The sequence below is a fragment of the Lepisma saccharinum genome, chromosome 26 (assembly GCF_977018435.1).
Source record: "Lepisma saccharinum chromosome 26, izLepSacc3.1, whole genome shotgun sequence".
Classification (NCBI taxonomy): domain Eukaryota; kingdom Metazoa; phylum Arthropoda; class Insecta; order Zygentoma; family Lepismatidae; genus Lepisma; species Lepisma saccharinum.
Window position 1 is genome coordinate 21,216,751 of NC_139254.1, and position 13,790 is coordinate 21,230,540.

General features: G+C 38.4%; 1 protein-coding gene across 1 annotated transcript in view; it reads right to left on the reverse strand.

Annotated features, from left to right (window-relative positions):
- LOC145979454 (phospholipid-transporting ATPase ABCA3-like) overlaps positions 1 to 13,790 on the reverse strand; it is a 128,805-nt gene that overhangs the window by 32,994 nt on the left and 82,021 nt on the right. Inside the window, exons 19-20 of the mRNA XM_083112359.1 lie at positions 10,134 to 10,259; positions 2,645 to 2,875 (exon numbers count right to left, since the gene is read on the reverse strand). Of these exons, the coding sequence (XP_082968485.1) occupies positions 2,645 to 2,875; positions 10,134 to 10,259 (357 nt within the window). The remainder of the gene's footprint in view (positions 1 to 2,644; positions 2,876 to 10,133; positions 10,260 to 13,790) is intronic.

Below are 13,790 nucleotides of genomic sequence, written 5' to 3' on the forward strand. Positions count from 1 at the left end.
GTAAGGTGACCAGATTTTTAAAACAACAAAATGGGACATTTTTCATCATTTCCAAAATAAAAAATGGGATAGAATGGGACAGCAAAATGCACATTTTAATATAAAAAACTGTTTCGTTATAAATACAACTTTAGTGACAATGAAGTTCGACCAGTCACAAATATAGGAGTGCGTTGTGAAAGAAGGAGAACACATGCATATGCTGAACATATTTTATTCAGCAGGCTACATGGAACATAGGAAAACATAAATTTCCGCTGCACCGCAGCAATGTATGGTGTCCACACAAAATAAAACATTTTCGTCCATCTACACGTGACATTGAAGTTCGACCACTGTTAGAGGGGATCCTGTTTACCATGGTGTGACGCCGCCCCGTCGGCGAATAACTGTGGCAATGGTCGGGGCATGCTGCGGACGAGTCATTCAAGGTATTCCACATCGATGCGGTGCCATTCCTCCTGCAGGCAGGCGATAAGAGCAGCCACTGTCATGGGTCCCCTCTGTTGCGCACGTCGCTTAAGAACATGCCACACATTCTCAATGGGCGAGAGGTCGGGACTCGATGGTGGCCATGGCAGAGTTCGCACGTGATGGCGAGTCAACCATTCTCTTGTCAACCGCGCTGTATGAGGCCTGGCATTGTCGTGTTGAAAGATGAGACGCCGCCTTCGCACTGTGGGAAGATGCCGCTCCAGTATGTGTGTATACGCGTGTGCATTCACAATGCCCTCACAGACGTGTAGTGGGCCAACCCCAGATGCCGTCATGCATCCCCATACCATCACTGACGCAGGTTTCTGTACCCGACGTGTATAACATTTTGCTTCATTCTGTTCCTCCTTCCGACAAATGACTGTTTTCCGTATTTTCCCGTACACAACATTGAAAATGGATTCGTCCGTCCACAAAACCCTGTTCCACTGCCGAAATGTCCATCCCCGGTACATTCGTGCCCACCGTAGTCGATTGCCTTTGTTCAACATGGAAAGGAAGGGTTTACGTTTCGCCTTGTACACTCGGTAACCGCATCGCTGTAGGTAACGGCGAATGGTTCTGGTTGACACTTCAATGTGAAAGCGTTCTCGAGTCCACAGTCGTAATTCGGCCACAGAAACATGATTGTTGGTCTGGATATAGCGCCTAAATATCCGTAGGTCACGCACGCTCAGCAGGCGTTTTTGACCGGGGGCCTTACCTGGCTCTGTAGTACCCGTATTTTGGTGGTGTTTGATGATGCAGTGGACGGTTGACTTGGGTAAGTTCAGTTGGCGCCCTATTTCCCATTCACTGAGTCCATCCCGTTGCAACTCCACCACTCTTTTCCTCACGGTGTTGTCAATAGGTTTGCCCCTGGCCATGGTGATGATGCACTGCGGTTCCTCGGTGCACAGCACGTGCTTATATACGGCGGACTTCCTTATCATGTCCGTGACGTCATGCTTCCGTCGAATGCGCCACTATCTGGAATTTTCCGTATGGGTCTGGTGCCTGGTCGAAGTTCAATGTCATGCATATAGTTCCCCGTTTTCGTTCTTTACGTGACCTTGGGTGCAACATGCTGGGATCACGATTCTTGCCTGCTCACACGCCTCCTCTTACTACACATGCGTCACTTCTGCGGGTCACCCATTCCACCGCCTATGCCTCTGTGCATTTAATCACGTATTCCTTTCTGGTCGAACTTCATTGTCACCAAGGTTGTACTTATGTTTGAAGACTAGTTAAATAAATACTGTACTGTGTAAATACCATTCATGTACGAAAACATTCGTTCAGTGGAGGCATTAGTTCCAGGTAAACACGGAAGAAACTCCAATATATTAAGGACATTATGGCAAGGTGAAAAAATTTCTACCCAACAATGTCACAGTTCATAGAGGTGTATTGTTGCAGTAATTCTATGTCACAAAAAATTGGACAGTCCTGGCTAATACAAGACATCTGATCACCTTACTCTACAACCAAGTAAGTGGAGTACACTGTGGAGTAGTGGTTAGAGCACTGGACTTGTAGTAAAATCTCAGGTCTCTTGTAGTTTCGATTCCTACCACCGGCAAAGAAATTTCACCTTAAGACAAGAGAAGAGGTGCTCTCTCAAAGCATATTTAAAGCACTAGACAATGGATAATGTCCAATTTTAACATTGCATGTTAATGTAGAACCATTGTCACTAACATTCAGAGATGTATTAGGTTTTACTGTGTTATTATATGTACCCATCACTCCCAAGTCATTGGATGGAGCAGAAATTTTAATGAAGATTGAACGCATAATAAGAGAAAATGTAAAATCTAGAACACAAAATTGGGTCCAATGTACAATATCATGTATTGTATTCTACAATGTGGTGATTAGACTGATTGTTGTTACAAGGTTCTACCCATTATTGTTAGGGAGATATTTATGATTTCGTAAAGACCTTCAAATACAAAAATCACTATGCAACAAGTCATAAAATAAAATATCAAATCAATCAAGGTTCTATACTATCATTTTATGAAAAATAAAATTGTCAAGCAACCATTAATTCAAAATTAGACTACATAATTTGGAATAAACAAGCCAAAATATAACTAAGATATTCACCATTTACATTTAGTATTTATTAACTTTTGCTGAAGAATAATAAACTGCCACTTACCACAGCATGATACATCCTTTGTTCTGCTACTGTTGCTGCAGATGTAGTCTTTCACTTCCTGTGGTATAATATTGCATTTGTTATTTGAAACCACAAGCTTAGCAAAATGCATCAGGGCATATGTCAGTGGGAAATAGGCCAAGAATTGACATGCAGTTCTCAACCGACTTCCTGTTTCTACGTAGTAAGCAGAGAGCTCCAAGAAGAAGACAGTGAGCATCATGACTATTCCTGTGGAAGAAAATAGTATTGTCTCAGAATGAAATGATGCAATAGAGATAAAACAGAAAAGCGATATTTACCAGGAATGGGCTAATATGACATTTTGGCCAATGCCAATAAAGTACTGCTGATATAAAATTTATAGATACCGACATAAAATTCCAAATGGTCCTTGAAGAACCTGAATAGTTCATTGACCTCACTAATAAATGTATGTTACCAATGCAAAAGAAGCTGCATATTTAGATGTTAATTGATTGAATGAAAATTTTTGGGTGCTTCATCATCAAATGCCCATTTTGCACATCTCTAAGTTAAAAGGGGGGGGGGAGAGCCCCTTGAGAAAGGTTAAAGTACAAGTTTTAAAGGGATACACAAAAAAAAGGGGGGGGACCCCGAAGTAAGCCTGCCTCCTCCAGCATACATTCGAGGGTATGCGCTTAAGTCCTGGTTGATTGAATTTGATCGGTTCCCCCCCATCTTTTTATTTTCATATTTATTTATTTTAATTATAATATACAAATACATATACAGTGAAATTGCAATTATACGTTTCGCGATCGTATGTTTTTCTCGTTAGTATGTTTTTTTCTGGTGGTCCCTGCCAATTCCCATAAGGCTGCATACTATTATATTTCTAGTTATATGTTCAACGAGTTCAGTCCCAACAAGGAAAAGACTTAAGTTATATGTTTTTAACTGTGCTTGCTCTAAAGAATGCTACTTCTGTTATGATAACATCTGCCACCCATTCTCATACATTCTTATCCATGTGACCATACTCGCGACTTAGAATTATATTTATGTAGCTTGCATCTGAGAGAAGGGAGAGTGGCAATGCACCCGTGAAATAGACTGGCCTGTGTTAAATAAGCCTGCTTTTATTCTTTGAATTGCATTGGGCAAGTCACTGGCGCCACACTTTGCAGCAGCCTGTCGTAAACATTACAAACAAGCTGAAGAAAGGGAGGTGGAGTCAACAGCGGCATGCAGGGGGGGGGGGGGTTTGCTGGGTCTTAGTACAGTTATATTTAAAGATAATACGGTTATTGAACACAGAGAAGTTGCAGAACTTTTTTTTTGTGCAATACGAAATCGCAGATAAACGAATTACTGAGCACTGTGATTATTTTTAACATGTGAATGGTTCTGAAGATAAGCAGCAATCTCACTAAACACTGTGTGCATTTTTTTCCTGCAAGCGCCATTTGAAAAAAGCACTTTCTTTCCCTTGCGTTACTATTGGATAAATTAAAGATAAAAGATTATAACTGCTCAACCACTGCATCTTTTTTTTTAAAAAAAAAAATATATATATAAATGTAAGAATGAACAAAAAGCAACATTTTAAGTAAAATTCAATAATTAAGGGTCAGGGAGGAAGCGGGGGCAAAAGCCCAACGTTCGAATTTTTCCGTAATTATGCAAAATTTCTGAACTTTTTTTTTTTCTTCAATGTTGTCGAAGGAGCATTACATATGCTCATAACGTGGTCTTTTGTTGTTCTTCCCTCAAAATGTGGTCCACCCAGCATCGATAGGGCCGACGCTAGATGCGAAATTCCGTAATTAAGCAAAATTTTCGAATGCCGTAAATTCAGTTGTTGTTTTCTTTGAAAGTTGTGGCACGAGCATTACATATCCTCATAGAGAGTGGTCTTTTGTTGTGCATCCCTCCAAATTTTGTTAACCCTAATTATTGGGAGGCACAATGCATAAATTTTACCTCCGCTAAAAGCCCTGTGTTTAAGAAAGACAACAAAACTAATTTCCTTCTCTCTGTGACAATTAGTTCTCAAGCTATGATTTTTTTTTGTACTTGCAGCAAGTTTGAAAAGCACACACTTGCAAAGGCGCCAGCTTCAACAGGAATGCAGGCACGCGAGGCTCCGTCCGCTAAAGGTTTTAAGTCCACTTTATGCACAGAAGGCTAATCGGGACTGGACCTACAGTTTAAAGTGGGATCCGAAGCAATATGTGCCTGCATGAAACCCCTTGATTACAAGGCGACGACGTTACCACGATGCCACCAGGAGGCAAAAAAATGTATACGTAAGCCCCCCCCCCCTTCAAAAATCCTGGGCACACCAATGACTCAAAAGTATTAATCTTGTGTTATCCGCAAGATAAGAGTTAAGTTTTTGTTTAGCAGAAGACAAGAACAAAAAATTGCATCCTTTATGTTGGATGAGCCAGAACGCAATATCGACAAGTGACTGCTTTGGAACAGCTAGACGTAACACTGGTGCCAGTAGCAGGCTCCTCCCTCCAGACAGACTTGTACCAACGCACAGGTAGCGGAATAGAAGGTCCTGTGCGTTTTAAAGATAAAGTACTTGTTGAAGACATGAAAAGCTGTACTACAGCTTTCTTTTTTTTTGTCAGCTGCGTGCTTATTTCTGAACCAACGAAAGGGGGAAGGATTATTGTACTGTAAGCAGATAGCTGCATTTAGAAGATGGCTGCTTCATGAAATTATTACATAGCCTTGCACAGCAGTGTGAGAGGAGATTAGTGACTTTTTCACTCATTCCTAAACCAATATCGGATAACCGGGATTGGCAAATTATTCTTACTTTTTCCCGGCAAACAAGAAAGGAAAGTTTTCCAAGCAAGTTCCCCTTCCCTGCTCCCATTCTCTCTCTCCCTTCTACTAGGAATGATTACGTAAAAACGTGGGTAAAGAAATGTGAATAGTGATTGAGCCATGTTCTCAATTGTCCACGTACGTTTTTGTGGGGGAGGGGGGCACAATAAAGACGCCCGAGTCACGCTGTTAGATTGTTAAAACCCTAGAGAAAGCAGCATTTAGTGACTACCATTTTGGCAATAGTGCGCTTGTTCCCCGATCCTAAGGGAGGAGTTCAAGGTCACATGGTGAATGAATGACACTGCTACAAAAGCAAGGAAGAGGGGAGGGAGAGGTCGACTGGCATACCGAACAGGCTTCTGGCAAATTTTGTCATTGGCAGGGCTTGGAAAATGTATAAAGCGGGAAACGAGAGTTACGGTAAACATAAGATCGTGATAAACGTCATAATGTTCAGCATGGTTTTTTGCAGATAACTGGCTGAACGGATTAAGCAGGTAAACCTTGCTTGCACCCCTTCCATCTCCCGGCACCTTCACTTGCTATTTCTCGTGATTTTGTGAATTTACAATGATGATTTAGAACAGATTAGTGCAATACAGCAAACTTTGGCATATATGTAGTACTCCTTTTCTTTCTTTGTGTACTTAATTTTACCACTTTAATTATCTTTCAATAATACATTTTTCTCAGTTATACATTATTACCCTTCTGTCCCCCATAAAACGTATAACTGAGATTTCACTGTAATATACAAACAAACAGAACATACGTAATACATAACATAAAGGTGATACAAATAGTACAAAGTGTGGGCCCATTCTGGTGCCAAGGCCTGCCTTGTGTGTAATTTATTAGTATTAATATATTATATTGAGATAATAATAAAGATGGATATTTATAGTGTGTTGTTGTAATTATGAGTCTATTTGAATTTAAGGATATTTAGTAGGGGTGTGCGGGACAATTTTTTTTTGGTCGGGACGGGATCGGTACGGGAAATTTTTCAAATCCCGACATTCGGGATGGCCAAATTTTGCTATTTCTAGACAAAGTTGGGAAATTTTTGGGATGGGAAATGTTTGAAATTTCTCCGGAGCTCTGGAAATCTCGAATTCTACACGTCATTTTCACATTAAGTGATTGTTTTTGCATTTCTGGAATAAAAACTAACAATTTCCGATTAGTTCCAGATACTTACAATGCACAAAACATCGAGAATTAACGACATTTTCGATTACCATTTGGTATTTACTTCGACTGCTCGGGATTCGGAAAAGTCGGGAAGTCATTTCCCAAAGTCGGGATCAGGACGGCAATTTTTTTCCCGATCCCGGTCCCGACTTTTCGTGATCCCGCACACCCCTAATATTTAGTGTTGAGCTATCAATTTTTGATAACATTCTGGAGTCCAGAACGGTGGATTATATGACGTATGGGGGTGGTGAGCGTATGTTAGAAGGGGATGAAGTGTTGTCGTGGAAAGGTTAGGTAGGTTGGGATGCAATTTGGCACGTCCAGATGCCCTGTACTCACTCTGGGTTCCAAAACTTGGACTAGACGAAGAACTTTCATATCTGGTTCGTAGTTTTTTGTTTTCTTTTATGTATTTCTGCAGTGTTTAATTTACTCCTTATGGGGATCAGACCTGCACACAGAACATACAACACATTATAAAAAATGGTAAGGATACTCTAAAACCTTCCTCAGGAAAAGTGTAAAAGGGCCCACACTTCTCATAAAGCTAAAAACATTTGTTAAAATTACTTTACAAAACTAGGGAATGTAGATGTTATGTTTATATTCATAAAATTGTAACAAAATTGCAGAATGTTGCACTAAAAAGATTTTATAGATACCGTATTGGCCTGAATATAAGCTGCCCCCGCATATAATCTGCAACCTAAAATTTGAAGGAGTGAAAAGAAAAAAAAAGATGATACCCGAATATAAGCCGAGGGAAGAAAAGAACATACAGGAAACCATTCACCAGCAGATTCAGGGAAATATAATTAGTAGGGATGGGACAGATTAATCGGTACTCTATCGGTATCGACCGATATAGGGATATCAGTGTATCAGTTAAATTACCGATTATTTTACCGATCCAATATATCAATAAATATCTGATAATTTAGTGCAAAATTCTGCCATTTTGTTGTAATTTTTATGGATAATCTCCATGCCCTACTTTCTAAAAAAGTAAATGTCTAAATATGCAATTTCTTTTGCACTGCAGTAACTTCGAAACACACATTTATTAAGGAGATCAATGAAAGGTTCTTCAAGGACCATTTCTAATTTTATATCGGATCAGTAGAATATCAGTTATCGGTATTGGTAAATTTTATATCGGTACTTTATCGGTATCGGGCAAAATTTCATATCGGCCCATCCCTGATAATTAGGTAGGTAAATATATTATTTTATCATAAATACAGTACATACAAAATACAATTGAAAAATTAAGGTTACGATTCTGTGCTATACCTACTTCATAGCTTTCTGTTAACAACAATGCTATTGTTCCACTTTTGGATAACATTATGGTATCTAAAATGCAGCCAGTTTCTACAATGCTATTGTTGCATTATCATTATATGATTTGACGAAATGTTATAATTTTTTTAAGGTCGCGAATATAAGATGCATCCTAATTCTTCACAATTGAAATTTGGATAAAATGTGCAGCTTATATTCGGGCCAATACAGTATATCGGATTCCAATAAACTGACACACCAATTATGTCTATATTGGCACAATACTGATGAACCTGTTCAATCCCTAATATTTACATGTGTATAACATGCACTCTCTAAGATCCAAAATTAGATGAAAGAATGGGATGTGGTTTACATTCTAAACTAAACTTCATGGTTCACCAGCCCTCTTAAGGGCCAGGGCTGGCCTGAGAAGCTGGGTGATGCATGGTCAGCACATCAAATCCTATTGCTGCTGTTTTCTAAAGTTCAAATAACCAACCCTGAGACCTGTAAACAAAACCACGTGCATGCAGAAAGCATTGCAAACTGTGTTGCTACAGGATTCATTACGTAAGGTAAAACAACAGCCAATTTTTAGTATGGGATACGCTGCCGCAAATGACGTTTCACTTTAAACCCAATGCTCTTTCTTTTGTACTTATTGCTACACCTTTATGGTTAACTCTTTGCACCAGTAATCATTTCCCATAAATTTGGCTTCTTTCTTGCATGCAAATTGAATATATTTTTAAGATAAAATGATATAACATGGTAATGTATATTCCTAAGGTGTGATATAGATAGGAGCGTATTTGAAATTTGTTTGTAGATTTTATGTAAATTGTATCTTATGTAAATAAAATATATAATGGGCATAAACAGCCATATGCATTGCTGTAAGTCCAATAAATATATTGATGATGATGATCAAAGCAACACAAAGAAAGTTCAAAATTTATTGTGGTTGGAAAATTTGAAAAGCATCCTAATAACGATTTTTGCTCTGCCAAATATAGTGCACTTCGTAAATGACTTGGTGACATGGCAAGGCAAGATAAGTGTGAACATTTTGTACGAATATGCATTGTAACTTTCAATGAGCTTAGAGATTTGTGTACATAATGATATTTTATAACATTGTTTTTCTTAAAAAATAATCATGTGAACAGCAAAGAAGTAGTGCCATTTTCAACATGGCGAGTTCTATTGCGTTAGTCGGCGGTCATGAATCAGTTGACGTGGAGTGATACATCGAATCGGTGAGATGGTTTGTTTACAGAAGGTCTCAGGGTTGGTGATTTACACTATACATTTTGAGACCTGAGTCCGGTACTTTCTTTCAAGTAGCTCCTCAATTGTCCTCACGACACTGCATCAATGCCGAAATTTTGGAAGCTTCCATCAGGACTCATACCTGGGACCACTTGCACCAAAGGGCGGTAACCATTTGACTATGCAAGAGCCCAGCTTATATTCAATATAACAAAAAAAGAGGTACACTGGTGTAAGAGGTTGTGGGGATGGGGCTCACCTATTCTCAAACTTCGCTATAATGGGAAAATACTGCCTTCTCACCCTGTTGCCCCCGAGTGCCATCTTGAAGAGAGACTCATGAGAGTCCAGAGACACACATCAGCAACACTTAGGTTAGAACCTAGGCCTCCCATGTAGCAGCCAGACACCAACCAACTTGACCATAGTAATTCTTAGAAAAGCAATGTTAACCATTCAAAATTAAAATTCAGGTGTCCCATTCAGTTCGGCCACACAAATTCAGCAACTTTTTCAGTCAATTTTCAAAAGAATTTTCCCCACCATTCTGTGGGGAATAAATTAAAAATTAAAATACAAAAACATGTTTATGTAGATTATCCCCACTCAAAAGTGGAATTTATTTTCATTCTCAAATCCTGGCAAGCAGAAAAAGCAATTGATGTCTCCTGGTGCTTCCATGCTTTGTGAGGTCAAGTCTAATAATTTTACAGATAAACTGGACATGTTTATATCACCAAATATTGGTAGAGCACTGAATAATCTGTCCCACCCACACCATGAATTGCAAATTTATATTCCTAACAACAGAAACAAAATGGGTGAAATTAGACCTAAGTCACAGGCTATTCAATTTTATCGATACTGCACTAATAAACATTGCACTCCTACAGAATTTACTGGTTTTACAAAAAGCACTTACCAACAACTAGGTTAATGATGACAGCAGCCGCAAAAGCACTTCCAGTACCATCCCTCACAAAACTGATGATATACGTCAGAAGAATACCACTGAGTCCATATGCAAGAAGGATTACCAATAGGGAACCTGCAACAACAATACATGTCATGAAAATTTTAAAAAGCATTCTACCTACCTTGTACAATAAGTATGGTTTCTTCACACATTGTTGACAGTTCCAAAGTCAACTCAGCACCAATTGTATGCCTTTTGTTGCAGTTTGAATGAGTTTATAATACCTCAGTTGGGTATTATTCAATTTTCAGACTGGCAACACTGACATATTGAAGGTTAATTGTTACTGTACTTTAGCTTCATAAGAAATGTGGTAAATGACAGAACACGTGCAAAGGTGGACTAGACAAATTACGAATAAACAATGCTTTGAAGAACTGTCACTGCAACTCTGATGTATAAACAAAATTCGCAACACTTTATGATGCATTACAACTAGAGTTGCAAAAAAGCTGGCTTTTTTGAATGGATGGTTTTTTCCCAATAAAAAGCCGGCTTTTTTTGGAAAAAAACATGGAAATTTTGGATTCTTTTGGTTGCTTTGTACCAATTACAGCTAACGTAATTCACTTGAAGTTACTGTTATGAGTTTACAGGTTTGTAGTGACATAACAGTTGGGCTGAAAAGTTCGTAGGCTGACTCATAGATGGCGTTACTAGAATTAAATCCATGTGATTTTTACTTAGTACTAACCTTCAAAAGATACGTGTATAAATTTCACAGCTGCCGGATAATTAGTTCGTGAGATATAGCATTGTGAGTGAAGCAGCTTTTGTCATTGTGAAAAAATGGATAAAAAAGAATTTAGTGTGTTAATAAAACATTGCTTTTTGGCGAAAAAAAATACTGTTGAAGCCAAGGCTTGGCTTGATAAACATTATTTGGACTCTGCACCAGGAAAATCAACTGTTGAGAAGTGGTTTGCTAAATTTAAACGAGGCGAAATGAGCATCGAAGACGATGCACGCAGTGGACGCCCCAAAGAGGCTGTTACCGACGAAAACATCAAAAAAGTCCACAAAATAATTTTAAATGATCGTAAAGTGAAGTTGATCGAGATAGCTGAGACTTTAAAAATATCAAAGGAACGTGTTGGACATATTGTGCATGAATATTTGAACATGCGAAAGCTGTGCAAAATGGGTGCCGCGCGTGCTCACAATCGATCAAAAGCAACAACGTTTTGATGATTCGGAGCAATGTTTAGCGATATTCAACCGTAATAAAATTGCTTCCCCATCCATCATATTCTCCAGATCTGGCCCCCAGTGACTTTTTCCTGTTTGCAGACCTTAAAAGAATGCTCGCTGGAAAGAAATTTAGCACTGATGAAGAGGTAATCGCCGAAACTGAGGCCTATTTTGAGGCTAAAGAGAAATCGTACTATAAAAATGGCATCGAAAAATTGTATGACCGCTATAATTGTTGTATCGCCCTCGAAGGCAACTATATTGAATAATAAAATCGAATTTTGTCAAAAAAATATTTTTTACTATGTTAGCCTACGAACTTTTCAGCCCAACTGTTATTTTACAACTAGCTAAAAAAAAATGTACATGTTGTAGTAGCCAAAAGACAGATATTGGCCAATCCCAGTGGACACATATTGCATAATGGTTAAGATACAATTTAAACCTAGCTAACCGGGGTGGGGGGCTTGCAGGGCCACCACCTTTATCTTTTAGATCTTTCAATTGTTTTAAAATAGTAACTTACATACTTTCCTAGGATGTTCCCAAAATTACTTTATTACTTTTGTTCATAAAAACATAAATGTAATATAATTAGAAGACAAAATGCACTTGGTGGGCATATCAGGTGCCCTCTTTGAATGTGTCTTATTCGAGACACTCATGCCAGTGACAGTGTGCAATTGCTTGGTAATGATGGTAATTATTATATTTAATAAACAAATACACTTCTGCAAACTAAAAATCATTAATAAAAAAATATTAAGGATTTTGTGAATTTTAGTGAATGATAAAATATATGTGAGACACATGTAATAATTGGTTATTATTTTTTATTAATAATAGTAATTTTTGTAATTATTATAATTAATAAATAACTGCTTATGTAATCAGCAAAGGAAGCAGTGATTCAATAATAAAATGGTTTCTTGAATCTTAGTGATAAAAAGAGGGTGCCCCCTATATATCCTGTTTAACGGAGCTTTCAGATGGAAGCGACACATGGCTCTTGGAAACCAACCCTTAGAAGTAAATGCAACCTTTCGAACAGAAGCAACAAGTGACATGTGTCATTTGGAAGCACACCCTCAGTAATCCATTCAACCTTATGAACCGAAGTGCGACAATAAGCTAAACATGTCACTTGCATGTTGCTTGGACTATAATGTTTTCTCAACATGGATCATGCCGCTTCGGTCTGTTGTTCTTGTATGTACAGTGAATGCTTTGCTTTATACTGAAGGAGACTGTGTCGCTTGTAATCTGTGGCTTCAGCCTGAAAGCTCCTTCAGTGGCACACATTGTGTCGCCTCGGTCATGTTTGTGCATGTGTGGTGAATGCTTGCTTATAGACTGAAAGGGTCCATGTCGCTTGTCACTTCAATGTTACACCCCCCACTGTCATGTGTTGCTTCGGTCTGAATGTTGCCATACTTAACAAGAAAAAAAAGCATGTAAATCACAGAAAACAAATTGCAAGTACTGTCTGAAAAAATTATAGCGTTTCGATAGAAGGTTCCTTTTATAATCATGAATGGGTCTCTGGAGTGGCATAAAGTAATGCTGTTGCCTTGTAATAAGAAGGGTCCGAGGTTCAATCCTCAGTGGAGGCAGAATGCTTCAGATCTCATTTCGAACTGTTGGTCCAGTCCAAATTTCTTAAATAGTTTTTTTTTTGTGTGCTCCATTTGTGGTCAGTCTTATTTACTTCTGCTTCAGTTTTAGTGCCAGTGTTTTTCAACTGCCGGACCACAAAAGGTTCATTGCACCCACCCAGGGCTTGACAACTAATTTAAATCTAATTTATATTTGACAGCACGTCTCTACATAATTGAACTATGATTATGCCATAGTTGATATATTAATATTAATTGAGGGTGCATATTCATTTCCATATAAACTTTAAAGATCAGAAATGTATTTATGAGTGATTTTCTTGGATTCAGGGCATCAACTTGTAAGAAATAAATTTACTGGGCTGTGGCCTCACAAAGGTTGAGAACCACTGCAACAAGCAGCCACAATAAATCACTAGTTGGTCCGTGACCATTTAACCAAATTATACATAATGTACTGGAAAGCCAAAATACAAGTATATTTTACTGAACACAAAATTTAATGCAGAGAAATTTGATACTAGATTTTCAAAAGGTAGACCAGTACAGTCAACTCTCGATTCAACGACCTTTCACAGTTCCCGGGAAAAGGGTCGTTATTTCGAAGGGGTCGTTGTTGGAATTTGCACCAATTTTCAGCTTAAAGGGAGCTCAAACGGACACAAAGAGATGGTAACAACATTTATCCTGGTAGTTATACAACCTGTTATGCACAGGATGCGTGTTGTGAGAAGGAAAATAGAACATGAAAAAGTTTTCACAAAAGAGAATTTAAAATGATGTTACTTTGTTTCAA